At 44.6% G+C, this 26,440-nt stretch overlaps 2 protein-coding genes across 13 annotated transcripts in view; both read left to right on the forward strand.

Annotated features, from left to right (window-relative positions):
• NPAS2 (neuronal PAS domain protein 2) overlaps nucleotides 1-26,440 on the forward strand; it is a 198,652-nt gene that overhangs the window by 21,713 nt on the left and 150,499 nt on the right. Inside the window, exon 1 of one of the 12 annotated variants that reach the window (XM_070475087.1) lies at nucleotides 21,066-21,121. The exons of the other annotated variants lie outside the window; for them this stretch is intronic. The gene's annotated coding sequence lies outside the window, so the exon portion shown is untranslated. Of the gene's footprint in view, nucleotides 1-21,065; nucleotides 21,122-26,440 lie in introns of those variants that run through there. 12 annotated transcript variants of the gene reach the window in all.
• On the forward strand, nucleotides 575-9,297 carry LOC139031479 (elongation factor 1-gamma-like). Its single transcript, XM_070456805.1, has 2 exons — nucleotides 575-598; nucleotides 8,308-9,297. Exons 1-2 carry the CDS (start codon nucleotides 575-577, stop codon nucleotides 9,250-9,252), a joined length of 969 nt encoding a protein of 322 aa, XP_070312906.1. The 3' UTR covers nucleotides 9,253-9,297.

The raw sequence follows: 26,440 nt of genomic DNA on the forward strand, positions 1-26,440 counted from the left end.
TGCCTTGTAGTGGGGTTTCCAGGTTATATGGTAAATTTATTCCTGGTTTTTAAAGGAACCTCCATACTGTTCTCCATAATGACGATCAATTTACATTCCCACCATCAGTGCAAGAGGGTTCCCTTTTCTCCGCTCCCTCTCTAGCATTTACTGTTTGTAGACATTTTGATGATGGCCATCCTGACTGGTATTAGGTGATACCTCATTGTAGCTTTGATTTGCATTTCTCTAATAATTAGTGACTTTGTGCATCTTTTCATGTGATTATTGGACAACTTGTCTTCTTTGGAGAAATGTCTGTTTCAGTCTTCCACCCATTTTTTGACTGGGCTGTTTGTTTTCCTGATATTGGGCTGTATGAGGAGCAGAAAGTATTTTGATATTCTCCTTAAACATATTTCATACTTGGAACACCAATTTTCTGAGAATTAGAAGCAATAGGCATGCACAAACTCTCCTGAAAAGCTCGCCTTTCTTCGCTCACTCGGGCTCCAGTGGGGCAGAGGAGCTGATGCTTCTGAGTCTTGTTGTGCATGATTCCTGTAGGTTTTACAGGTAAAAGCTGTTGGGTATCATGCGGCTGCACTCAGGCCCCAAGGTGCATTTTGAAACAAATCTGTAATATCTTTCCTTTTCATTTAGCTCTCATGCCTGATGAGCACAGAGGAAATTCCAGTTGCTCCAATTCTAGATGAATGAGAACTCACCACTGACGCGTTGCAGGAAGATTACATATGTGATTGGGAAGTGAGGAACGACTGTCTTGTGACTATGTAGGGTTCTGCAGTTGCACCATTTTCCAGGGCTATGGCTCACCCTTTCATGGAAATGTGTTTAGCCACCTTATGCCACTTTGATTGGAGAGGCAAGGATGAGTTTGCTGTTCATTGGGCAGGGCCAGCCCCATTCTGGCTTTTAATTCACCTTTGGTAGTGACCGGCTGTGTTCATCACCCAAGGATGCCTCTGAGAATAAAAGAGTCACTTATGTGTCATCTCAGCCCTGCTCTCAGTCATGACATGGCAGAGGTTTCTCTAACCAGGAATAGAGTATTTTAGATAGCTCTGGAATTTCTTTAGCAATTCCCTCCTTCTTTAGTCAATTTCTTGCCACTCCTGGAATGCCATGGAGTTTGATGCCATGACCTCCCTGCTCTGGGTGCTTTATCTGGCTTAAAAAAGATGGATTTATGCCAAGTGGCTTAGCAGAGTCCGTGCCAGGCTTCAGTGCCACTGCTCCATGCTGGCAGGCTGTGTGGGGTCCTCCAAGGTGGCTCCCCTGTGCAAGTTTTTTTGTTTATATATTTGATGTAATTTTGCTCTGACATTTATGGAAAACTCCTAGGTGGTGACATTATGGATAACCAAAGACAATCCTGGTTTCTTTGACTTTTCTAGAATTTAAGAAAAGAAGTTTTCAGACTATTATAACATCATTTTATATCAAATGTGTTTAAAGTATGCAAGTTTATAAAAAAACTCTAAAAATATTATGTAAGGTTTTTTAAAAGACATCTGCAGGTTTTGAAGAGGGGATGGTTTTAAAACGCATCTGTTCCCTTGCCTTTGTGTGTGTTTGCACTTTTAAATTAAATGACATCCTTTGAGTGGAGGAGTTAAGTCAAAGCTGTCAAGATTTTTTCCCTCCTAATAACAACTGTTGTACCATTGACTACCAGGAATAACAATAAGCCTTTTCTTAAGTTTAAAAAGAGTATTTATTTTTATCACTGAAAGAACAACAATTGTTCATGTCTTTAAGTTATTTAAAGTATTTTTGTGAATTCTGAGAATAAGTATTTGGAAGTTCAGCCACACAAAATGAAAATGCTTTAAATAAACAGGTCCTCTACCTGAAATATTTTGGTTGGTGGATCGTGGCTTTTCAATAATAATAGTTAGCTATTTAGGGAGGACTAGTCCATGACGTTCATTGTTGGATATGCTTTAAAAATATTAACTCATTTATTTCTCATTTTACCCTCACTTTATAGTTTGTACACTTAGGACCAGAAGGGTTCAGCCACGTGTCTGAGGTCATGCCTGAGGTCACACAGCCACGGTTTTGACTTCAGTCATCCCAGGTGGGGTTAGTGATAAACAATCCTCCTGTCAATGCAGGAGACTCAAGAGACACAGGTTCGATCCCTGGGTTGGGAAGATCCCCTGGAGTGTGAAATGGCAAACCACTCCAGTATTCCTGCCTGAAAAATTCCATGGACAGAGGAGCCTGGCAGGCTACCGTCTGTGGGGTCACAGAGTTGGACATGAGTGAGTGACTGAGCACATCAGACGTCTACCGTAAGCCTGTGTTGACCCTGGAAGGTTCCACCTGCACTCTATAAAGGCATTTAGTTTCTCTCTGTTTTTTCCCCAAAACATAAATTTGGAGGGGTAAAGAAACATTTACCATTCATGTGTTTAGCTCAGAAACCTCCAAGCTTTTGAAGTCTAAGAAATAATGATCATTAGACCTTTTCTTGAAATTTGGCCGAACCATCACAGATATAGTTGCTGCTGCTTTTTGCTATTTCTAGACCTAAATCTGAGAAAAGGCAAATGAAAAAAAGGAGGATGATGGTAATAAAAATAATTGAGGATCATCTTCTTATCTTGGAATTCTGTTTTTTAAATAAGTTTCTGGCACACTCAATATTTTTTATTGTGGCAAAATACTTAACACTACTGAACTGTGCACTTAAAAATGGTTGCACTGCCACAAAGACCTACCCTACAGCACAGGGAGCTCTGCTCAATGTTTTGTGGTAGCCTGGATGGGAGGAGAGTTTGGGGGGAAACGGATACATGTGTATGTATGGCTGAGTCCCTGTGCCATCCCTTGAAACTGTTACAACATTGTTAATTGGCAATAACTCAATACAAAACAAAAAGGGTTTAAAAGAAATAAAGGAACACAATTTATAAATGTGAATACAGTGACCAGAATTAATTTTGCACTATTACATGCATTAACTAAAAAGACATTAATTTTCTCCATCTTTTAAAACATTAAAACATCTCACAAAAAAATGGTTGAAATGATCAACTTTATGTTATACATTTTACATTTTTATCACAATAAATAAATATATTTAAAAATGTATTTTAATCAAACAAGCTCGTTGATGACTCCTCAATAAGGTGTAATGTCTGTAGGTCTCACGGGTTAAGTTGGCTGGTGTGAGATTTTCCTCCGCGTGTTACTATTCTGTCTTGATCTCACAAGGAATGAGAAAGCCTTTAGAAAAAAGCCAAGAATAGTGTAGCAATGCCTTCTTTTGGAGCAAGAAGTGGCTGATTTAGTAGCTTCAAGAACCACTTCATTTCCTGCTGTGTTTGGGGAGTTACAAGAGCAGATAAAGACAGTGGGAAGAAGTATCCTCCTGTGCCCACAAGAAGGAAAACAAAGCCTTACTGGAGAAGGGGACCCCAGGCCAGAATTTTAAATTTTGATGATCTAGTCTCTTTCAGAAGTGAATGTCTTTAAGGACTTTACTCCCCCAAGAAGGAAGCACAGGTTCAGAGAGGAAGACTGTATAGCCATGATGGGCCCAGGAGATCAGCTGGGCTCACGTTCTTACAAGGATTGTCAATTTTGTAAGATTCTAGTTAGTAAGCCCCATGGGTCCTCAGCAGTCGGTGCCCACCCTTTTTTTTCATAAGCCCTGTTTTTTCATAGGGTGCAGTTTTTCAGGATCACATAGATCATATTGTAGAAGAAACATCTGCATCTTACTTGGGAGGGAAATGCCATGAAAAGTTCTTATAGTAAAAGGGAAAGGTCAAGATCTGAATCAGGGCTTGAGTCATTGCCATTCTGGGCTCCAAGGAAACTCAACAGACAGTGAAAGAGAATTTCCAGAGCCTTAAATTCCCCCCTCCCCAGCTTGGCAAAGGGCTAAAGCAGGTCACCTTAACATGGTCATCTCCATATCTACAGCATATGCTATTTTCAAAAGCATCCTGGAGAATGATAGGCGTACACATGTGCCATCACGGGTTGAAAAGTGATCTTTTGCTCAAATACGTGGGTGTTTGAGAGAGTTACTTGTATAATCGGAGATCATGGAACTGGAGACACCCAAGGAGACAATTTATTCCACTCAGTGAGCATGTAGATTAGAGCTGGGAATTAGTTTAACACTCATGCTGTCAAGAAAGGTGCTCCTTTGTCCAATAAGGCTTTCTCTAGTTTGTTTTTTAAAACATTTAAAAAAATATTTACTTATGCATTTATTTGGCTATATTGGGTCTTAAAGTTGCAGCACTTGGGATCCTTGTTGCATCTTCAGGATCTTTGTCTGAGGGTTTAGTTGCCCTGAGGCATGTGGGATCTTAGTTCCCGGACCAGGGATCAAACCTGTGTCCCCTGCATTGGACGGTGGATTCTAAACCACTGGACTACCAGGGAAATCCCTCTGCTTAACTTTAGACTGGATACTGATAAAAAAAAAAAATTCTGTTGGGGAAAAGCTCGTCGTTGTTTGTCCCAAAGTGCCCTGAAACCCCTTCCCTTCTTTGAGTCATTTTGTCACAAGTCTGTGGGCTGGGCAGATGGCCAGCATACAGGGCCACCTGTGGCGGGACATCTGGCAGCCTTTCCCAAGGTTTTCAGGAATATGAGTTTCCTGTACATTTTAATCTAAGTGTAACCTGAGTTTTGAGACCTACTGGGAGAGGAACATAGGCAGCTTCCTTCCCCATCAGTTGTTACATGGTACATCTTTTCTAGGTGGATTCTTCTCAAAGCATTGCTTCTAGACCAGTGGGGTATATCAGCTGGACATATAAGCTCTCCTTTCTCTGGTTTGGAGGGTAGTTACATATTTTGGTTTTGTTTAACTGAGCATGTGGACAAAAGTAATTAAGAGATGTCTTTAGATAAACTGTCACCTCCTGCTTAACTGTAACCGCCAATAAGTTCTGGAAAGGAGGGGATGATGGCAGCAAGTCAGTGGGGGAACACAGTTGTAAGCAGAGACCAGCTGTGAATTCCAGCCCCATCTCCCATTGTGTTGTGCTTGGCTGCTCAGTCGTGTCTGACTCTCTGTGACCCCATGGACTGTGGCCCGCCAGGCTCCTCTGTCCATGTGATCCTCCAGGCAAGAATACTGGAGTGGGTTGCCATTCCCTTCTCCAGGGGATCTGCTCCACCAGGGTCTCCCACATTCTATGTAGATTCTTTACCATCTCAGCCATATGCTGCAGGAATTTGAGCAGCACATTGTATGTCTCTAGGCATCAGTTTCCTCATAGGGACTGAACTACAGGTAGATGATTCCGAGGGTCTCTTCAGCTTTAAAAATCTCTGCCTCAACTGTCATTCAAACCACAAGATTCTTAGAAAGTGAGAAACATGACTTCATAATATCTAATATAACAGACTATCTTTAAGAAGCATGATTAGTTATTAGAGTGCATTTCCAAGTCACATGTAGAAAGAAATCAAAGTTATTAAATGGTTAACTTTGCTTTCAAGCAAGGTTGCAGAACTCTTTGGGTACTGGGAGTTTTCACAAGGCTAAAAAAGAAAAGTGAAAGTATAAGTTGTTCAGTCGTGTCCAACTCTTTGTGACCCCATGGGTAGTACATGGAATTCTCCAGGCCAGAATATTGGATTGGGTAGCCTTTCCCTTCTCCAGGGGATCTTCCCAACCCAGGGATTGAACCCAGGTCTCCCACATTGCAGGCAGATTCTTTACTAGCCGAGCCACAAGGGAAGCCCAAGAATACTGGAGTGGGGAGCCTATCCCTTCTCCAGCGGATCTTCCCAACCCAGGGATTCAACTGGGGTCTCCTGCATTGCATGCAGATTCTTTACCAACTGAGCTATCAGAGAAGTCCAAGATCAGGACAAAAAGGTTTTGAAAACCTGGAGAGAGTCAGGCGAGACGGATAGCACACACGGTTCTACTTGCGTCAGAGGCCCCACTGTCAGCTTAGGGTACAAGAAGGATGTCAGCTTTAAATTCTGTCTTTCAAAATTTGTGACCACGCTCTCTCTCACCTACACAAAATAATCTGTCCCTCCCTCAATGTCTCTTGATGCCTCTTTTAGCCTCCATCAAATTCCCTTCTTTCTTTGTGGTTGTGCTGGGTCTTTGCTGTTGCACAGGCTCTTTCTAGTCGCAGTGCACGGGATTCTGATTGTCGTGGCTCCTGGGCTCGAGAGTGCAGGCTCAGTAGTTTTGGCACGTGGGCTTGGTTGTTCCTTGGCATGTGGAATCTTCCTGGGCCAGGGATCAAACCCATGTCTCCTGCACTGGCAGGCAGATTCTTATCCACTGTGCCACCAGGGAAGTCCTTAGCCTCCATCAATTTTACCAGCAGTCATTAGACATTTTGGAAAACAAAATTCAGCATTGGTCTCCTCCCTTTGCCCTAAATAGCCAACTTCAATTCCAAATAAACAGTGAAACTTTTTCGAAAAGCAGGTGAAAAATAGAAAAAGGAACCCTTGCAAAGCTCTGAGGGTAAAGAATTTCTAAGCTGAGAAGAGCAAAAAGAAGTCGCAAAAGAAAATATTTTCAGATTTGACTTGAACTCCTGTGCTTCATTAAAAAGTAATAAAAATGTAAAGATGGATACATCTGGAAAAGATATTTGCAGTAAAGAATGAAATCTTCAGTATAAGGAAAACCTGAGGAAGAGATTTTAAAGCTAGCCCTCTAATCCAAAATTTTGCCAATTCTGGCCCAAGAAACACTTGCATCAGCACTAATTAAAAATGTAGATTCCCATCATCTGCCAAATGCTCCCATCAATTTCCAATGCACTAAAGGGGTTCATTGCCCTGCAAAAAAAGAGGCACAAAAGAGAATGGTTAACAGGAAAATGGTCCCTTGAGAATTGAGGAAGTGCAAAGCAACATGATGAGATCATTTTCCTCAATCAAGTTATCAGAAAGTGCTAAAAGACAATCCCCTGGGAGGTGAAAAGGGTGTCACTTATGAGATGAATGCAAGGAAAGCCACCTGTAGGAGGAGTCAAGAGAAATCGACGTCTTCACACCTTGAGCCCTTCTAGAACTTCTCCTAAGGCAATAAGCTCGACAAGAAAAGCCGTGCTCACCACAGTGTGGTTGTGTTAGCAAGAAGTTGGAAACCAAAATGTCTGGAAAGTTGGGTGTGGTTCAGCCAACCCTGAGAAACCACGGGGTGGAATAAAATGCAACTGGTACAAGGGTTATTTCTGGGGATGACAGAGTAACAGGGGGAAACGCAAATCGTGTTAAGTGAGAAAAGAACTCTACCCCGTGATAGCCACAGTGTGATCTCAATTCTGTAAAATGCACCCAGCCTTAGGAAAATAAATGCCAAATGTTCATAGTAGTTATCATGGGTCGTGAATCCTTGGAAGAGTTGATCTTTACTTCTCTACTTTCCTGGGTCCTCCAGGTGTTTGAATGGGTACTCTTATTTATAGGGGAGGAGGTGGGAACACCCTCAAAAATGACCCTCACTGAAATGAGAGTGAAGAAGTGATGACCTGCTGCTTGCAAGTCAGTGGAGGAGGCAGTTCAGGGGGTCTTGCATTATCTTGGCGGGGAGGGGGGTGGTCCTTGTGTTATGGACCAGGGTTCTCCCCCAGTCAGTAGAAACCGACAGTGGGCAGACGAGAAATTCAGGCTAGACTTCCTAACTGGGGCCTCGGCTGCAACAAGGGGAGCAAGAATAAAGCAACAGGTTCCCTTGCTTGCTCACTCCCTGGGGGCGGGGGGCGAACTGTTTCTATATGGGGTGAGAGTGGGGGTGTGTCCAGGGGTCGGGCTGGAAGAGTGGCTTGGGTGCTTTGTCCACCCCTTAGGTGTTATTGTGTGCAGGGGCCATGCCCAGTACCCTGCTTTTGCTCCAGGCTCTTCAAAATTGGCAGTTGGGGTTTTTGGTCTCTGTATTTTTTGCCCGGAATTTGTCCCAACTGCAGTTAGTTTTAGTGGCATACAGTTTCTTGGTGTTTTGTTGCTCATGGATAGGTGTGTCCAGGTGCAAGCATTGCAACTCTGCAGCTCTTCTGGTTTTTGAGAGAGTAATCTTATTTATATTGGGGCTTCCCTGGTGGCTCAGATGGTAAAGAATCTGCCTGCAATGTGGGAGACCTGGGTTTGCTCCCTGGGTCGGGAAGATCCCTGGAGAAGGGAATGGCAACCCACTCCAGTATTCTTGTCTGGAGAATCCCATCGACAGAGGAGCCAGGTCCTTGAGGTCACAAAGAGTTGGACACAACTCTTTGAGCAACTAACACTTCACTTCTTCACAATCTTATTTATAGGGGAGGAGGTGGGAGCACCCTTAAAAATAACCCTAGGTAGGCCACAGAGAATGCAAAGGAAGAGGTGAGGCGAATTCTGGGGCTGCTGGATGCTCACTTGAAGACGAGGACTTTTCTGGTGGGCAAACGCGTGACGCTGGCTGACATCACAGTTGTCTGCACACTGTTGTGGCTTTATAAACAGGTTCTGGAGCCTTCTTTCCGCCAGGCCTTCCCTAACACCAACCGCTGGTTCCTCACCTGCATTAACCAGCCCCAGTTCCGGGCTGTCTTGGGAGAGGTGAAACTCTGTGAGAAAATGGCCCAGTTTGATGCTAAAAAGTTTGCAGAGAGCCAGCCTAAAAAGGACACCCCACGGAAGGAGAAAGGTTCTCGAGAAGAGAAGCCGAAGCCCCAGGCGGAGCGGAAGGAGGGCAAAGAGGAGAAGAAGGCGGCCGCCCCTGCTCCTGAGGAGGAGCTGGATGAATGTGAGCAGGCGCTGGCTGCCGAGCCGAAGGCCAAGGATCCCTTTGCCCATCTGCCCAAGAGTACCTTTGTGTTGGATGAATTTAAGCGCAAGTACTCCAACGAGGATACGCTCTCCGTGGCGCTGCCGTACTTTTGGGATCACTTTGATAAGGATGGCTGGTCCCTGTGGTACTCTGAGTATCGCTTCCCTGAAGAGCTCACCCAGACCTTCATGAGCTGCAACCTCATCACTGGAATGTTCCAGCGATTGGACAAACTGAGGAAGAATGCCTTTGCCAGTGTCATTCTCTTTGGAACCAACAATAGCAGCTCCATTTCTGGGGTCTGGGTCTTTCGAGGCCAGGAGCTTGCTTTTCCGCTGAGTCCAGATTGGCAGGTGGACTACGAGTCATACACATGGCGGAAACTGGATCCCAGCAGTGAGGAGACCCAGACTCTGGTTCGAGAATACTTTTGCTGGGAAGGGGCCTTCCAGCATGTGGGCAAAGCCTTCAATCAGGGCAAGATCTTCAAGTGAACACCTCTTGCCATCGCCCAGCTGCCTGCACCTGCCCTTCGGGGAGAATGAACCCTAGGTGAAGGAAAATAAGGATGTGATGAGCTGCTGCCCGCAGGCCAGTGGAGACAGCAGTTTTCCAGAGTGATCTCAGGTGTCCCTTCACAGCAGCTGAACCAGGGAAACAGTTGTGCTCCCACCTTGAAGACGAGAAAGTGAGACTCAGGCAGGGTAGATAATTTGCCTTGGGTTCCTTAGCAAGAAAGAGTTTTGTGGGCTCCCTCCCCTCCATCCCACCCTGCCCCCACCCACCGGCAAGGGATCCTCTGGCCATTTGGAGGCAAGAATTTTTCCCTTGGGTCTCTACCCACCAGTGTCAGAACAGAACCTAATTGGACAGATGTTTGCAACTTCAGAGATTTCAGGGCAGCACATGGTAGCCCATCATACCCACAACCTGCCATCGCATTCAAGTAGGTAAGTGGGAACCTGTGAGGGGACATAGCCAGGAGGACATTCAGACCTGCAAGCTACAGATGCAATGGGGAGACCGGGGGCCTACTCATGGCCCTATGCTTCACATCTGAAGGAAACAGCAAGAGCATCCATTTGTGGTCTGTTCTCTTCAGAAGCCTCCTGGTTAGTTAGGACTGGTTCCTGGCACAGGAGTTCAGTGATGCAAAAACAGTACTGGCTCCATAGGAATTTCACTCATGATTTTTGCATATCCCTTAAAATATTAAGCACCTTGAAGCATTCATTTGCTCATGGAACTTCCTACGAGGAATAGGAGTAATCTGATCTGTGAGTTTTAATTACTTGTCTTATAAACGCCTTCTGCCGTGTGGGGCAGAGAGAAGAGACCCTCATCTATACCCCCCGTGGGATTCAAATGATCCAGTGCCTCAGCTTTCTCTGAAACTTGCTTGGGAAAGGATAAAAACTAATCAGGAGGGAGCGTGAATAAGTACTTAGCTTAATGATGGTTTCTACCAGACTTTATCGAAGCAAAACTCACATAGGGTGCCAACTTCAGTTTACATTTATTAGAATTCTCTCAGTAAGTCATCCTCTACCATGGGGTCAAGGCCAAGCCGGGCTTCATTCCCATAGTCCCCCAAGAGGCTGTTCACTAGGGACCTACGTGGCAGGTCATCGCTTCCTGGTGACCGGGCTTGCTCTTATGCTGGGAATATCTGTGCAAATCCCATGCGTACATGGAGGAGGGATCGTCATCTTTGTGTTTATAACCTTTGGCCTGGAACCGTCTCCTTTTGTGGTCAGCTGATTCGAAAAGGCCAGTGCTTCAGAATAGGCTATTCACACAGTTCATGAGGAGGCCAGTGGGATGCTGTGGTAGAAGGCAAACCAGGATACCATGCTGCTTCTTGAGGCAGGATGCATGAAGAGGGAAAGGAAGGGAGACACAGACACGTGGAGTCTGGCCACTGGGCCCTTTTTGGCCTGGGATGTGATCTTGGAGCTGGCCCTTGGCACGTGGTGGGAGAATGTGGCACTGAGTCAGAGTTGTGGCTTGGCCTGGATCATGACTGTCTATTGAGAGTGACTGAAACACCACTCAAATTATGAGTGCAGATGAGAGCAAGTACTGGAAGGATGTGGGATAGATCCAGAACTCACATAAGAAAGATCCCCAAATCAGGGTCACAGGGCTTGCTTGCACCCCCATCCTAGACAGGCTTTCCCTGGGATGGGGAGAACCCTCAGATCACACCCGCACAGCCCCAGGGGAGAGAGAAAGGCCTTCTCTCTGGGTCCTGGATTCCAGTCCCAGAGAAGGATTCTGATTGGTCTGGCCTGGTCACATGCCTGTCTCTTGGCCCACGGCAGTGGTGTGAATTTTGATTGGAAAGCCAGGGTCATGGGCTCAGCCTGGGAGTCAGGGGTTAGGCACTATGAACTAAGCCTCATCAGAACCACATGGCATGGGACTTCCCTGGTGATCCAGTGGTAAAGAATCCACCTTCCAATGCAGGGGATGTGGGTTTGAACGCTGGGAAACTAAGATCCACATGCTGCTGGGCAGCTAAGCCCACATGCTTCAGCTAGAGAAGCCCCCGAACCCCAGTGAAGACCCAGCACGGCCAATAAATAAAGAAAATTGTTTTAAAAAAGCTCCCAGGGCAGGATTGGCAGAGGCTTGAATAGACCTAGAGACTGTCATACAGAATGAAAAAGTCAGGAAGAGAAAAATACCTATTAATGCTTACATGTTGAATCTAGAAAAGTGGCACATGTGCTTAGGCGCTCAGGTGTCCAACTCTTTGCAACCCCATGGACTGCAGCCCACCAGGCTCCTCTGTCCATGGGGAGTCTCCAAGCAAGAGTGCTGGAGTGGGTTCCCATTCCCTACCCCAGGGGTACAGATGGACCTGTTTGCAAAGCAGAAATAGAGACACAGATGTAGCGAACACACTTATGGATAGCAAGGGGAAAAGGTGAGGGGGAGGACTCGGGAGATTGGGGTTGACATATACACACTGCTGTGTGTAAAATAGAAAACTAGTGAGAACTTACTGTGAAGAACAGGGACCTCTCTTCAGTGCTCCGTGGTGACCTAGTGGAAAGGTAATCCAAAAAAGTGGGGGTCTGTGTATACATATGGCTGATGCACGTTGTACAACAGACACAACACAACATTGTAAGGTAATTACACTCCAATAAACATTAATTAAAAAAAAAAAACCCATATGGCAGGAACCCTAAGGAAGTAAGAAGCCAGAGGGACTGAACCCCCATAAAGGGGCAGGCCCCAAACCCGCGCCCTCAAGTGATGCTCACTATTTGTCCATCTGTCCTCCTGGGTCTGTGCTGACAGTATGTGGCCGTCAGCTGCCTGCATCTCTTGAGCCCCTAGAACGTTGTGAGTCCGGACTATGTGCTGTGACTGTAAATTGCACCCCGGCTGTCAAAGATTTAACAGGACAAAAAGCGTGTAACTTTCAAAAAAATTATTACATGTTGAAATGATAATATTTTGTATGTTGGCTTAAACAATGTATATGATCAAAATTACCTCCCTCATTTTACTTTTTCCAAAGTGAAGTATGGGCGATGCACAATATTATGTAAGTTGCAGGTGTACAATGTAGTGATTCAGAATTTTTTTTTTTTGATTTTTTAAAGGTTTATACTCCATTTGTAGTTCTTATAAAATATTGGCTATAGTCCCCGCGTTGTCCAGTGTATCCTTGTAGCTTATTTTACACATAAATAACTTGCACCTCTTATCCCCCAGCCCTTTATGGCCCCACCCTGCCCCTCTCCCCGCTGGTAACTGCTAGTTTGCTCTCTGTATCTGTGAGTCTGCTGCTTTTTTGTTGTACTCACTAGTTTGTTGTATTTGTTTGACTTTTTAAATGTGGCCACTAGACATTTTAAATGATGTAGGTGGTTCATGTTATATTCCTCTTGATGGCACTGTTGCAGACTGTTGTTCTTATCTCTATCTCGGGGTGGTTCATGTGACAGAATAGCAGTTAATCCTTAAACTTACCACCCACAGGTACTTTTATTTTCCTTGAAATTATCTCCTGAAACTTCAGTGTGTGCTTCCTATTTGAATGTTTGGGGGTTTTAGTGAGTAAGTCATTGTTTACCCTTCATGATTTACGGACAGAAGTCTCCCAAATTGTTTAGTCTGTCTCCCCATGGTCCAGACTATGGAGGAAGCTGGGACCTCATTGGATTCAAGGGAGTAACTGTGACTGACAGATGTCCCAACTTATGTACAGAATCTCATTCTTGGATCCCGTCAGCGAAGGCTTGCATCTCCATTAAAACCACTAGTATTCTGGGAGTTCCCTGGCAGTCCAGCAGTTAAGACTCTGAGCTTCCACTGCAGGGACACAGGTTCAATCCTCGGTTGGGGAACTAAGATCCCACCAAAAAATAGAAAAACAAACAACGACAACGACAGCATTCTGAGTTGCTTTGTTTTTGCTGTTACGATTTTTTTAACCTCCTCTGTTGAGTCACCTCTGTAATTTAGTCTGTAATCTCTGTATTTAGCCTATAATCCAAATGTAAGAAGATGTTTCAGAGTTTAATCACAGTGGAAGCTCTCTGCCTGCTTGTAGGTCTCACTCTTACCTCCCTCTGTCCACGCATCCTTCCATCCTTCCACCCATCCACTTTGTTCACAAGTGGTCACACCCCAGCTGTTGCTCAGGCACTGGGCGGCCTTCTGGGAATACAATAGGGAGCCAGCCAGGGCATTCCCCACCTCTGTTTTCCTTCACATCTGGTGAATCAGTGACTTGAAGCTGATTTTCCCCAAACCCTTTGCAGAAAAAATACAGTGCCTCTTATAGCTCAACTGGAATGGAGAAGGTGAGGATAAGGGGAGGGGTCTGGGCTGTGTGCATGCTCCATCGATAAGTTGTGTCCAACTCTTTTGCGACCCAGTGGACTGTAGCCTGCCAGGCTCCTCTGTCCATGGGATTTCCCAGGCAAGAATAGTGGAGTGGGTTGTCATTTCCCCCTCCAGGGGAGCTTCCTGCCCTGGGGATGGAACTCGAGTCTCTTGCATCTCCTGCATTGGCAGCCAGGTTCTTTAACACTGTTGCTACCTGGGAAGCCCTCTCCAGGCATGTTTTACTTATTATATCTTCCTGTGATACATTTTGATTAGATGGATTAGAGTTAAGATCCCTACCTAATTAAGCAAAATTAAGGAGCTTTCCTGAAATTGACATATTGAGAGAAATAGATCCCCAAACAAAACGAAGCAAACAAAAAATGGATCCAGGTCTGTCTGGGTTCTTTGGAATGTTTTCTCTAGGATAGGCAGTGGAGTTCAGATAATTCTCCCTCTGATATGTGAATAACAAATAAAAATCAGGCAAGACTGTAAGTTAGGATATCTTTTAAGTGACACACATTTATTTGGCTTGCTATTACTCATCTTTCTTCTCCTGGATTAAACACATAGTTAATTTGCTCAGGTGATGAGAAGTGACTCATTAAGCTGGTACCCACTTTGGGAGCAAAAGTTCCTGATGCTGTGTTCTCTGCCTGCCTTTCCCACGAACCCAGGTCAGCTATACGGATCCAATCACAGGGCACCCTTTCACCTACTGGTGGAGGAACATCCTTTGGTAATATCAATATATCCCATTTAGACATCACTTTGCCGACAAAGGTCCATCTAGTCAAAGCTATGGTTTTTCCTAGCCAGAGTTGGAACATAAAGAAGGCTGCGGGCAGAAGAATTGATGCTTCTGAAACATGGTGCTGGAGAAGACTCCTGAGAGTCCCTTGGACAGCAAGGAGATCAAGCCAGTCAATCCTAAAGGAAGTCAACCTGAATACTCATTGGAAAGACTAATGCTGAAGCTGAAATTCCAATACTTTGGCCACTTGATGTGAAGAGCCAACTCGTTGGAAAAGACCCTGATGCTGGGAAAGAGTGAGGGTGGGAGGAGAAGGGGATGGCAGAGGATGAGATGGTTGGATGGCATCACCAACTCAGTGGACATGAGTTTAAGCACACTCTGGGAGATGGTGAAAGACAGGGAAGCCTGGTGTGCTTCAGTCCATGGGTTGCAAAGAGTCAGACGTGACTTAGCAACTGAACAACAACAACCCATGCTTGCAGTTTTGGACAAGAGGTGGGGATTGAGTTATGGGGAGGTGGCTTATTTCCTCTCTTTCGCTACGTCTCAAAGCTGTGGCTGCAACTGACAGTACTTCTCACCATAAAAGCTGCAGGTCACTGGCCTCAGCCTCTGTCTTCCAGGGTCCAGGGTTCTGTCCACATTTAAAACCTGCAACCTAGAGAAAGTGAGATCTGGAGAAAGAACGTGATTTTCCGGGCTACCAAGTGGTGGTAGTCTTTGAACTTGAACTTGGATCTCTGCCTTTGTGTTTATTAAATACTGTCTCCATTTTGTCCTCCCCTTTAGACTTTTTTTAAATACAGAGAAAAACCTCCTATTTCCAAAATATGCTTTTGCATGTGTTAATTACTTAACTTCCTCTCTGAGCAAAGACACTGTGGTCACACTAAGGTTTAACTGTGGAGGTAGCTGTTCTTGGTTCTCTCTGCTCTCCCTTTGTTTGGGGGGAAGGCTGACCTGATGGGGGTAGCTGAATGGAAGAGAGAGGCTCCAGAATCAAGGATTCATTCTAGAGAAGGTGATGGGAACCCCAGGATGCACATAAAAATTAATTACAGAAAATACATCATTAACATCAGCTCTCACAGGAGGCCCCAGGGTGACTCTTATGTAAAATTAATTAGTCTTACTTATTTTTAAGCCATCTTCTCTGTACTATGAAGAGTCCTAATTACTGATATCATGCATGCATGCTAAGTTTCTTCAGTCATGTCCTACTCTTTGTGACCCCATGGACGGTGACCTGCCAGGCTCCTCTGTCCATGGGATTTCCCAGGCAAGAATACTAGAGTGGGCTGCCCTCCTCTAGGGAGATCTTCCAGCTTCAGGGATCGAACCCACGTCTCTTATGTCTCCAGCATTGTCAGGTGGATTCTTTACCACTGAGCCACCTGGGGGTGGTAGGAGTTGGCAGTCTTCTTGGATGAGGAACTTTTCTTCTCCCTATTCACTCATTCATTTGTTCCTTTGAATTAGTAAGATTTCAGGGATTCCTGTTTTACTTAGTAAATCATTTTTTTTAACATAGTATTGACTTTTATATGTGCTATTATGTACATTTTTTAAATTTATTTTTTATTGGAGGATAATAGCTTTACAATTTTGCATTGGTTTCTGCTGTTCAACAAAATGAATCAACCATAAGTATATATGTATCCCCTCCCTTCTAAGCATCCCTCCCATCCTAGCCCTCTAGGTTGTCACAGAGCACCGGGGTCACAGTTATTTTTATAAAAATTTACTTATGTATCTGGCCACACTGGGTGTTAACTGTGGCACTTGAGATCTTCATTGCAGCACTCAGGATTTCTGGTTGCAGCTTGTGAACTCTTAGTTGTGGCATGTGGGATCTAGCTTCCTGGCCAGGGATTGAACTTGGGCCCCCTCTGCCTTGGGAGTGCAGATTGTTAGCCACTGGACCACCAGGGAAGTCCCAATAAATTACAATTTGGCTGTTCAGATTGCCCCCACGTTTGATCCCAGAACCTCTGGAGCTGGTTTTGTACGTGTCCCCATCGATCTTGAGTATGTCTTACTTTCTGGCAGGATAAGCTGTTGCAGGCCCACCTCATCTTTTCTCTGCTGCCTTTAAGCCAAGAGCATCCCACTAAATGACCCTGAGCCGCAGATTGGCCTGATCTGATGGGCATTTTAAAAATATTACTGTGGCGACCTTTGAGGGCTGCTGTGAAGGGACAGAAAAGAGAATCGGGGAGGCCCTGGAGAAAACTCGACTGTCGCTCAGTCTGGGGGCTCTGGCAAGATCATGACAGTACAGGTGGAAAATGCAGATGGGTGGAAGAAAGATTTTAAAGCTAGAACTGACAGCTGATGGTGGGATATGGGGAGTGACCCAGAGGGAGAATGGAGGTACCCTTTCCTGGAATAGGAAAGATGGGGGGAGTTCCCTGGCAGTTCAGGGGTTAAGACTTTGCCTTCCAATGCAGGGGGTGCGGATTCCATCCCTGCTTGGGGAACCAAGATCCCACATTGCCTTGGGGCCAAAAATACCCAAAACAAAAAACAGAAGCAATGTTGTAACAAGTTCAATAGAGAAAGAAAGGAAGGGAGGAAGAAAGAAGGAAGGAGGGAGGGAGGGAGGGAAGGAGGCAGGGTAGGAGCCGCCTTGAGCCGGGAAGATCACACACAAGTTCCTGTTTGGGTCTGAGAACCCGGAGAGCTCTGGACAGCCAGGGGAGGAGGCAACTACTCACGGGAGCCTGGGACTCAGGCAAGAGGGAGAGGCCTGCGCTGGACTGGTGGATCTGAGACTCAGGAATTTTGGCCACATGTCTGAGGGCCTGGTGGGTAGGCTTTGAATCGGGGCTTTCTGGTTGCCTCGGCATCTCCCTCAGGCTTCAATCTGCCTCTTTCTCTCTGCAGCTCTGGGCAAGCACTTGGCATTTTCACAACGTGGTTCAAAGCCCAGCCGTCTGTTTTCTGAACTGGCCTTTGATCCATTTATCAAAAAAGAGGAGTATAAACAGATTTCCTCCCCTGCAGTTACTGGTGACAACCTGACCCCAAGAGACCAGGGAAGGCATGCACTGTAGTTGTCACATTTTGTGTGTTAAGGGAACTATATACGTATTAAGGGGGGAAAAAAGAATGTGTGTGTGTCTGTGTACACATATGCATATATATAGAAAGGAGGAAAAGTGGAAACAATGACAGGTTTTATTTTCTTTGGCTCCAAAATCACTGTGGATGGTGACTGCAGCCACGAAATTAAAAGATGCTTGCTCCTTGGAAGAAAAGCTATGACAAACCAAGACAGTGTATTAAAAAGTAGAGACATCACTTTGCCGATAAAGGTCCATATAGTCAAAGCTATGATTTTTCGAGTAGTCATGTATGGATGTGAGAGTTGGAGTATAAAGAAAGCTGAAAGTCTGTTCTATACATCTGTGTCTCTTTTTCTGTTTTGCATATAGGGTTATCATTACCATCTTTCTAAATTCCATATATATGTGTTAGTATACTGTAATGGTCTTTATCTTTCTGGCTTACTTCACTCTGTATAATGGGCTCCAGTTTCATCCATCTCATTAGAACTGATTCAAATGAATTCTTTTTAATGGCTGAGTAATATTCCATGGTGTATATGTACCACAGCTTCCTTATCCACTCGTCTGCTGATGGGCATCTAGGTTGCTTCCATGTCCTGGCTATGATAAACAGTGCTGCGATGAACATTGGGGTGCACCGTGTCTCTTTCAGATCTGGTTTTCTCGGTGTGTATGCCCAGAAGTGGGATTGCTGGGTCATATGGCAGTTCTACTTCCAGTTTTTTAAGAAATCTCCACACTGTTTTCCATAGCGGCTGTACTAGTTTGCATTCCGGGACTCTGTGGGAGAAGGCAAGGGTGGGATGTTTCAAGAGAACAGCATCGAAACATGTATATTATCTAGGGTGAAACAGATCACCAGCCCAGGTTGGATGCATGAGACAAGTGCTCGGACCTGGTGCACTGGGAAGACCCAGAGGGATCAGGCGGAGAGGGAGGTGGGAGGGGGGATCGGGATGGGGACCACATGTAAATCCATGGTTGATTCATGTCAATGTATGACAAAACCCACTGCAATATTGTAAAGTAATTAGCCTCCAACTAATAAAAAAAAATTTTAAAAAATTATTTTTAAAATGTTGGTTAAAAAAAAAAAGAAAGAAAGAAAGCCGAGTGCCAAAGAATTGATGCTTTCAGATTGTGGTGCTGGAGAAGATGCTTGAGAGTCCCTTGGACTGCAAGGAGGTCCAACCAGTCAATCCTAAAGGCAATCAACCCTGAATATTCACTGGAAGGACTGATGCTGAAGCTGAAGCTCCAGTACTTCAGCCACCTGATGCAAAGAGCCAACTCATTGAAAAAGACCCTGATGGTGGGAAAGATTGAAGGCAAAAGGATAAGAGGAAATAAATTTAAAAACTAAAAAGGAGAACGGGGTGGCAGAGGATTAGATGATTAGATACCATCCCTGACTCAATGAACACGAATGTGAGCAAACTTCAGTAGATAGTAGAGGACAGAGGAGCCAGGTGTGCTGCCGTCCATGGGGTTGCAAAGACTTGGACACAACTTAGTAGCTGAACAACAACAACAGATGTGAATATATGCAGTATCTAAAATGATTGCTGTTGTCAAAAAACACATTTTCTTAAAATTAAGCTTGACAAAGGATTACTGAAAAACAGAATGTAGATAAAGAATCCCTAATAAGAAGACTGTAATCATGACTTTACCACCACCCATCAGAGGGTGAAAGGAAAATATTGGAAGCAGGCTGCCTGCCAACCATGGGAGGCCAGTGTCAGAACTAACACTACATAGATGCTTAATTTGCAGACATATGGTGGTTTTGTCACTCAAGACTTGCTCCTCAGACCACAAGGCAGGGAGCTGGCTTTTCATGCACTAAGTTCAGTCATCCCAGCGGAGACAGATGCTGTTTGTTTTGGCATTTTTGCTAATGTTTATGGAGTTATTTTTGCCTCTAAATCAGAAACAGCTTGTTTGACTGATGTTCATGGGGCTGCTTTTAAGTTTGACTTTTGTCTGAAAAGTGAAATCGAGAACTTTCAGCTCCTCTTAAGTTAAATTTTACTTTAAAAATCAAGGACTGGCATTAACTTCAGCCTAGTAAGCTGGCATCCTGGCTGGAAGGCTATGGCCATGCCTTGGCCAGACAGTTAGTGGTCCATGGAGAATGCGTAGAGGTGGAGGGGGTCCTAGGGATGCAGCCCATGGCCCAGTGATCAACTCTTCTGACACTTCCTTATCGTGACCTCCTGAATCCTTGGGAGACTAGGAGGGAGGGTTTCCTATTTTGCTCAGATATTTTACGTTGTCCATAGGCATCCTTTTTTCCTTAGTGGCTCAGTTGGTAACAAATCTGCCTGCATTGCAGGAGACCCAGGTTCAATCCCTGGGTTGGGAAGATCCCCTGGAGGAGGGCAAGGAAACCCACTCCAGTATTCTTGCCTGGAGAATCCCCATGGACAGGGGAACCTGGCGGGCTATAGTCCATGGAGTCACAAAGAGTCGAACACAGCTGAGCAACTAATACTTTCTTTCATGTCGCTCTTTTTCGGCAAGTCACAGAGTTACTGCTTCTGTGCACGACCCCTGCGCCGTGTGCAGGGTCTGGTTTCTAAGTATATTGGTTTGACTGGAAGATCCATGGGGAAGGATGGAGTCAGTGTCTCATTTACCCTTCTTGAGAGCCTCCCTTTACGGGAGTCACTGTGTACAGATCCAATTTTGTCCCTGCACCAGCCAAGGAAAGGCTGCTGTCTGGGCCCCACGTGACTGTCTCCTGACGCTGCCTGTTAGCAGCATTAGTAACTAGGAACAGCTACTTGTCAAGTTGTCAGTGAGGCGGTATTATCAGGTCATGGTCGGGGTGGGGGTAAGCTGGGCCTTGGGTTGGGATGACATCCTCTCTATCGGGAAAGGACCTATATAACACTCACTTCTCTAGCTGGGACGTTGGCTCATTCCCAGCATGTCTGGTTGTCCTGATGCCCCTGAGAGCATACTCTGAAATAGCGCACACACACACACGCAAAACAAGAGTGGGGAGCAGGAGGGACTCGTTTGTAGCTCATAGACACTTAGCACGAAGAACAGTCACGTGACTGCTAGTCAGCCACACTGATCTTATTCATGCAGGAAGCAACCACCACTGGTTGGTTGGTTGATAGGTTGCTTGGTGGCTTGGTCTGTTGGTTGGTTAGTGGGTTGGATGATGGCTGAGTGGGTTGGTGGGAGGGTTGGTTGATGGCTGGGTGGGTTAGTTGGTGGGTGGGTTGATTGATAACTGGGTGGGTTGGTTGATAGCTGAGTGGGTTGATGGCTGGGTTGGTTGGTGGGTGGGTTGGTTGATGGCTGGGTTGGTGGGTTCGTAGGTTTGTTGGTGGGTTGGTTTGATGAAAACCCCATGTGTTTACCCACAAGCCCCTTCCTGGGTTACTCATTGTGTCTCAGAGGGAGAGACTCTGGCAGGTAGAGTTCACATAGCTGTGAGCTCTAATAGCTTTTGCTAATACTGGGGGGCAGGGAGGGTGGTAACAGCTCACCCTGCTGGTTTTGGGGCTGCCCGGGTGGCACAGTTGGTAAAGAACCCACCTCCCAATGCAGGAGACTCAGCAGACGCAGGTTTAATCCCTGGCCTGGGAAGATCCCCAGAGGAGGAAATGGCAACCCACTCCAGTATTCTTGCCTGAAAAATTCCGAGGACAGAGGAGCCTGGTGGGTTGAAAGAGTCAGACCCGACGGAAGCAACAGTGTGCGTGCAAGTATCTGATCCTTCTAGAATTCCCCACAATCTGCTCTGTAGTGTCGTCATTGCTATGCACCTCCCTCATAGACTTTACCCCTCCTGAAGGCACACTCTGGACCTAAAAACACGTCTTAATTTGTCACACTCCCCGATCTAAACCGAACACAACACAGCAGTGAGAAAATTGCCTGAAATGAATGAGTGACAATGTTTCTGCTACATTAAGACTAGTCTTGTTGTGAAAATGCTTTGCTGAGATGTTGTCAAGAAGGGGTATGTATTGCACTTGAAATATCAGAAACTAGATGCTTTTAGTGGGAGTTTGGCTCTTATATTATTATGACTTAGCATCATATTTCTTTGAAAGTTATAAATAATTCAGGGCACATATGCAACCCCTTTTATCTTTTCTGGCTTGTTGATTTGTGGGTAGTTATTATGCCTAATAAAATATGAAAAGAGGAATAAGAACTTATCTGAATGTCAACTCAACATTTTGTGGTTGTTGTCTGAGTAATTATCAAGTTACCTTAAATCCTAGAGCCAGTAGCCCATCAAGATAACATATTAGGGGTATATCTGAGCTGCTCGTAAATCTCCTTGATATTTCCCAAAATATTGTGATATAGTAAGATTCTCTGCTTCCTAGGAAGATATAAATAAAGCCTCTACAGCATCCAATGGTGATGAATTGAGAATTATGTTCCCATATGACCAGCCAACAACTCCCTGGAATAAGTAATTCCTTGAGGACCCTGCTTTAGAACACAGGTGCAAAGTGTCTGGCTTTAAAATTATGGAGCCATTTCTGAGACAAAAGGAAAATGACATTGAAAAATGGTTGCTGAGCCTTTATATTTCTTGTTCATCTGCATAGTCCAAAAAGGTAGCACAGCACTACCTTGTGTTGTAAAGAGATGGCTGTTTCAGGTAACTGTCAGGGCTTGTAACCAGGATTTAGTGAAAATATAGAGTAGCAGTTCTCAGATTTATGGATCTTGGGTTCCCTTTACAGTCTTAAAAGCTAGTGAGCATCCCAGAGTTTTTGTTTATGTGGCTTGTATCCATGGATATTTACCATCTTGGAAATTAAAACTGAGAAGAATTTTAAATAATTTTTAACTCAGTTAAAAATAGCAGTGATAAATGCAGTGTATTATAATGTAAGAATAAGGTAACTATGTTTCCCCAAATGATATAACTGAGTAAGCAGAGTGATATTGAGTTTTTGTAAATCTTTTTATTGTCCAACTTACTAGAAGCGGGTATCAGCTGTTAATATCCTTTGAGAGAGTCCATGCCACACTCTTAAGAAAAGGATATTGAAAAAGACAATTAATGTCTTTGTATTATTATAAGATAGTTTTGACTCTGTTGTTGTTCAGTAGTCACTAAGTTGTGTCTGAATCTTTGCGACCCCATGGACTGCAGCTCACCAGGCTCCCCTGTCCTTCACTGTCACCTTAGAGTTTGCTCAGACTAATGTTCATTGAGTCGATGATGCCATCCAACCATCTCATCCTTTGTTGCTCCCTTCTCCTCCTGCCCTTCATCTTTCCCAGCATCAGGGTCTTCCAATGAGCTCTTTTCCAATGACTCTTCGCATCAGGTGGCCAAAGGATTGGAGCTTCAACTTCAGCATCAGTCCTTCCAGTGAAAATTCAGGGTTGATTTCCTTTAGGATTGACTGCTTTGATCTCCTTACTGTCCAAGGGGCTCTCAAGAGTCTTCTCCAGCACCACAATTCAAAAGCATCGATTCTTTGGTGCTCAGCCTTCTATATGGTCCAACTCTCACATCCATACATGACTACTGGAAAAACTGTAGCTTTGGCTGTAACAGCCTTTATCGGCAAAGTAATGTCTCTGCTTTTTAATATGCTGTCTAGGTTTGTCATGAGAGGGTTTGACTCTGTGGATCCCTTGAAAAGATCATGAGCACCCAAAGTGTCATTGGTCTCCTTTTTGAAAACTGCTAACATAGAGTAATTAGTTGAACCAGGACACACACACACATATCCACACACACACACACACGGACCCTGAACTAATACAAAGTCTATTCTTTGTGCCAAGGTGTTGGCAGTCCCCGGGAGGAACTGTGCTGTGCTGTTGGCCAAAGCTGAGGGGATCTTTTGGACGCTTTCAAACTCCTCTCTGTCCTGCGGACACAGTCTGGCTGCCTGTCTGCTTAGGGTGGTGTGAAGGCTCTACTGACCTGCTCTTGTCCTCTGGGGCAGCTCACATGATTCACCTGGTTCCCCAACCATGGACCACTGACCTGTTCTACTTTGTATGACATTTCTGTTTGGCTCGGGTAACCTAGTCACACAGATCACCACTGTGACACCAGTTACAATCAGAAGGGGAACTCTCTTTTTGTCTTCTTCTTCTGGGACTTCTATGATTCAAATGTTGGGGCGTTTCACACTGTCCCAGAGGTCCCTGAGGTTGTCCTCATTTCTTTTGATTCTTTTTTCTTTTTTCCTCTCTGCTTCATTTATTTCCACCATTTTATCTTCTACTTCACATATCCTATCTTCTCTCTCCGTTATTCTACTCTTGGTTCCCTCCAGAGTGTTTTTTATCTCATTTATTGCATTATTCATTTTTAATTGACTCCTTTTTTATTTCTTCTAGGTCTTTATTAAACATTTCTTGCATCTTCTCAATCTTTGTCTCCAGGCTATTTATCTGTAACTCCATTTTGTTTTCAAGATTTTGGATCATTTTTATTATCATTTTCTAAATTCTTTTTCAGGTAGATTCCCTATCTCCTCCTCTTTTGTTTGACTTGGTGGGCATTTTTCATGTTCCTTTACCTGTTGGGTATTTCTCTGCCTTTTCATCTTATTTAGACTGCTGTGTCTGGAGTGGCCTTTCTGTATTCTGGTGGTCTGTGGTTCCTTTTTATTGTGGAGGTTTCACCCAGTGGGTGGGGTTGGACGATTGGCTTGTCAAGGTTTCCTGGTTAGGGAAGCTTGCATCGGTATTCTGGTGCGTGGAACTGGATTTCTTCTCTCTGGAGTGCAATTGAGTGCCCAGTAATGAGTTTTGAGATGGGTCTGTGTTAGGTGTGACTTTGGGCAGCCTGTATGTTGACGCTCAGGGCTATGTTCCTGTGTTGCTGGAGAATTTGCGTGGTATGTCTTGCTCTGAAACTTACTGGCTCTTGGGTGGTGGTTGGTTTCGGTGTAGGTATGGAGGCTTTTGGATGGTCTCTTATTACTTAATGTTCCATGTAGTCAGGAGTTTTCTGGTGTTCTCAGGTTTTAGGCTTAAGTCTCCTGCCTCTGGATTTCAGTTTTATTCTTCCAGTAGTCTCAAGACTTCTCCAACTATGCAGCACTGGTAAGAAAACTTCTAGGTTAATGGTGAAAAGATTCTCCACCATGAGGGACACCCAGAGAGGTTCACAGAGTTACATGAAGAAGAGGAGAGGGAGGAGGGAGATAGAGATGAGCAGGAGGAGGAAAAGGGGGACTCAAGAGGAGAGAGACAGATCTAGGCAGTACTCTATTCCCTAAGTGTTCTCCATAGCCCAGACACCCACAAAGATTCACAGAATTGGATTGGGAAGAGAAGGGGAAAGGAGGAAATAGAGGTGTTCTGAGGTAGAAAACGGAGAGTCAAAAGTGGGAGAGGGTAATCAAGACACTCCTGAATAAAAATGGGAACTGAATATTGGATTCTTAAATGTCCAAAATTTATATCACATACTGAAAAACAAAGATTAAAAATCTAGAGTAGAGGTTAGACTCTTAAAAATACAATATTAAAAACAAAAATGCAAAAATTTTAGAAATATATATGAAGTTCTGTTTAAAAATAGGGCTTCCATTATACAGAGTGAAGTAAGCCAGAAAGATAAAGACCATTACAGTATATTAACACATATATATGGACTTTAGAAAGATGGTAATGATAACCCTATATGCAAAACAGAAAAAGAGACTCAGATGTATAGAACAGACTTGTGGACTCTGGGAGAAGGCGAGGGTGGGATGTTTCAAGAGAACAGCATTGAAACATGTATATTACCTAGGGTGAAACAGATCACCAGCCCAGGTTGGGTACAAGAGACAAGTGCTCGGGCCTGGTGCACTGGGAAGACCCAGAGGGATCGGGTGGAGAGGGAGGTGGGAGGGGGGACTGGGATGGGGAATACATGTAAATCCATGGCTAATTCATTTCAATGTATGACAAAAACTACTGTAATGATGTAAAGTAATTAGCCTCCAACTAATAAAAATAAATGGAAAAAAAAAATAAAAAAAATAAAATTTTACACCCAAAAAAAAAAAAAAAGAAAAAAATAGGGCTTCTCTTTTTTTTCTTTTTTGCAAGGTTGTAGAAATGAAAATGAAAATTAAGGAGTAGTAGAGGAGTAATAGAGGACTTTAAAAGAAAATAAGAGAAAAAAAAAAGAAAAGAAAAAAAAACAAAAAATTTTTTTCCTAATTAAAAAAATCAAAAAAATATATGAAAATGAAAGTTAAGGAGTAATGGGGGAGTAATAGGGAATTTTAAAAGAAAATAAAAGAGAAAAAATAGAAAAGAAAAAAATTTTTAATTAAAATAAAAGGTAAAAAATATATCTAGGAATTTCTCTGGAGCTGTTGCAGTCAGTGTGGGTTTGGTTCAGTTTCAGATAGCTCCTCGTTCCAGCTTACACTTCTCGCTATCTATAGGCCCCTTCTGGTGTAGTCGGTGTTACCTACAGGGATTTTAATCTGTTGCACCGGCCCTTCTGAAGCAGTTCCCTTTGTTTATTTGGCTTCTGTTTGCCGTCTCTTCAGTGTCTAATTTCCGCCCTGACACAGGCGGGCTTTGCCATCTCTTCAGTGTCTAATTTCCGCCCTGACACAGGCGGGCAGAGGTGGTCTCTTGTTCAGGTTCGCTAGTTCAGTCCTGCTGCGGGGAGGGCGGGGCGCTGCAGACAGATATGGCTGTGTGTGGGTAGCTCTCACAGAGTTCTGGCCACACTGGGTTTGCCCCGCTCACGGGTGTGTGCTCTCCCCATCTACGCTGCTCAGGCTCCCGGCTGCTCTATATGGAGCGTGCCCTGCGTTGCATGCGGTTCCGGTTTTCGGGTACTCCACAAAAGCGCGGACTCGGTTGCGCCTGCGTTTTGTGCCTTCCCCGGCCCGAGCAGCCCAGGCAGCCAGGAGCTTGATGGGCGCATTCTCCCTGGGTGCGGCATGCCTTCTCCCCTCTGAGGCCCTAGCCTCAGTTTCCACCCGCGCCAGTCGGGTGCGTGCGCCTTGTGTTTAGCCGCGACCAGCCCGA

The sequence above is a fragment of the Odocoileus virginianus genome, chromosome 2 (assembly GCF_023699985.2).
Source record: "Odocoileus virginianus isolate 20LAN1187 ecotype Illinois chromosome 2, Ovbor_1.2, whole genome shotgun sequence".
Lineage (NCBI taxonomy): Eukaryota > Metazoa > Chordata > Mammalia > Artiodactyla > Cervidae > Odocoileus > Odocoileus virginianus.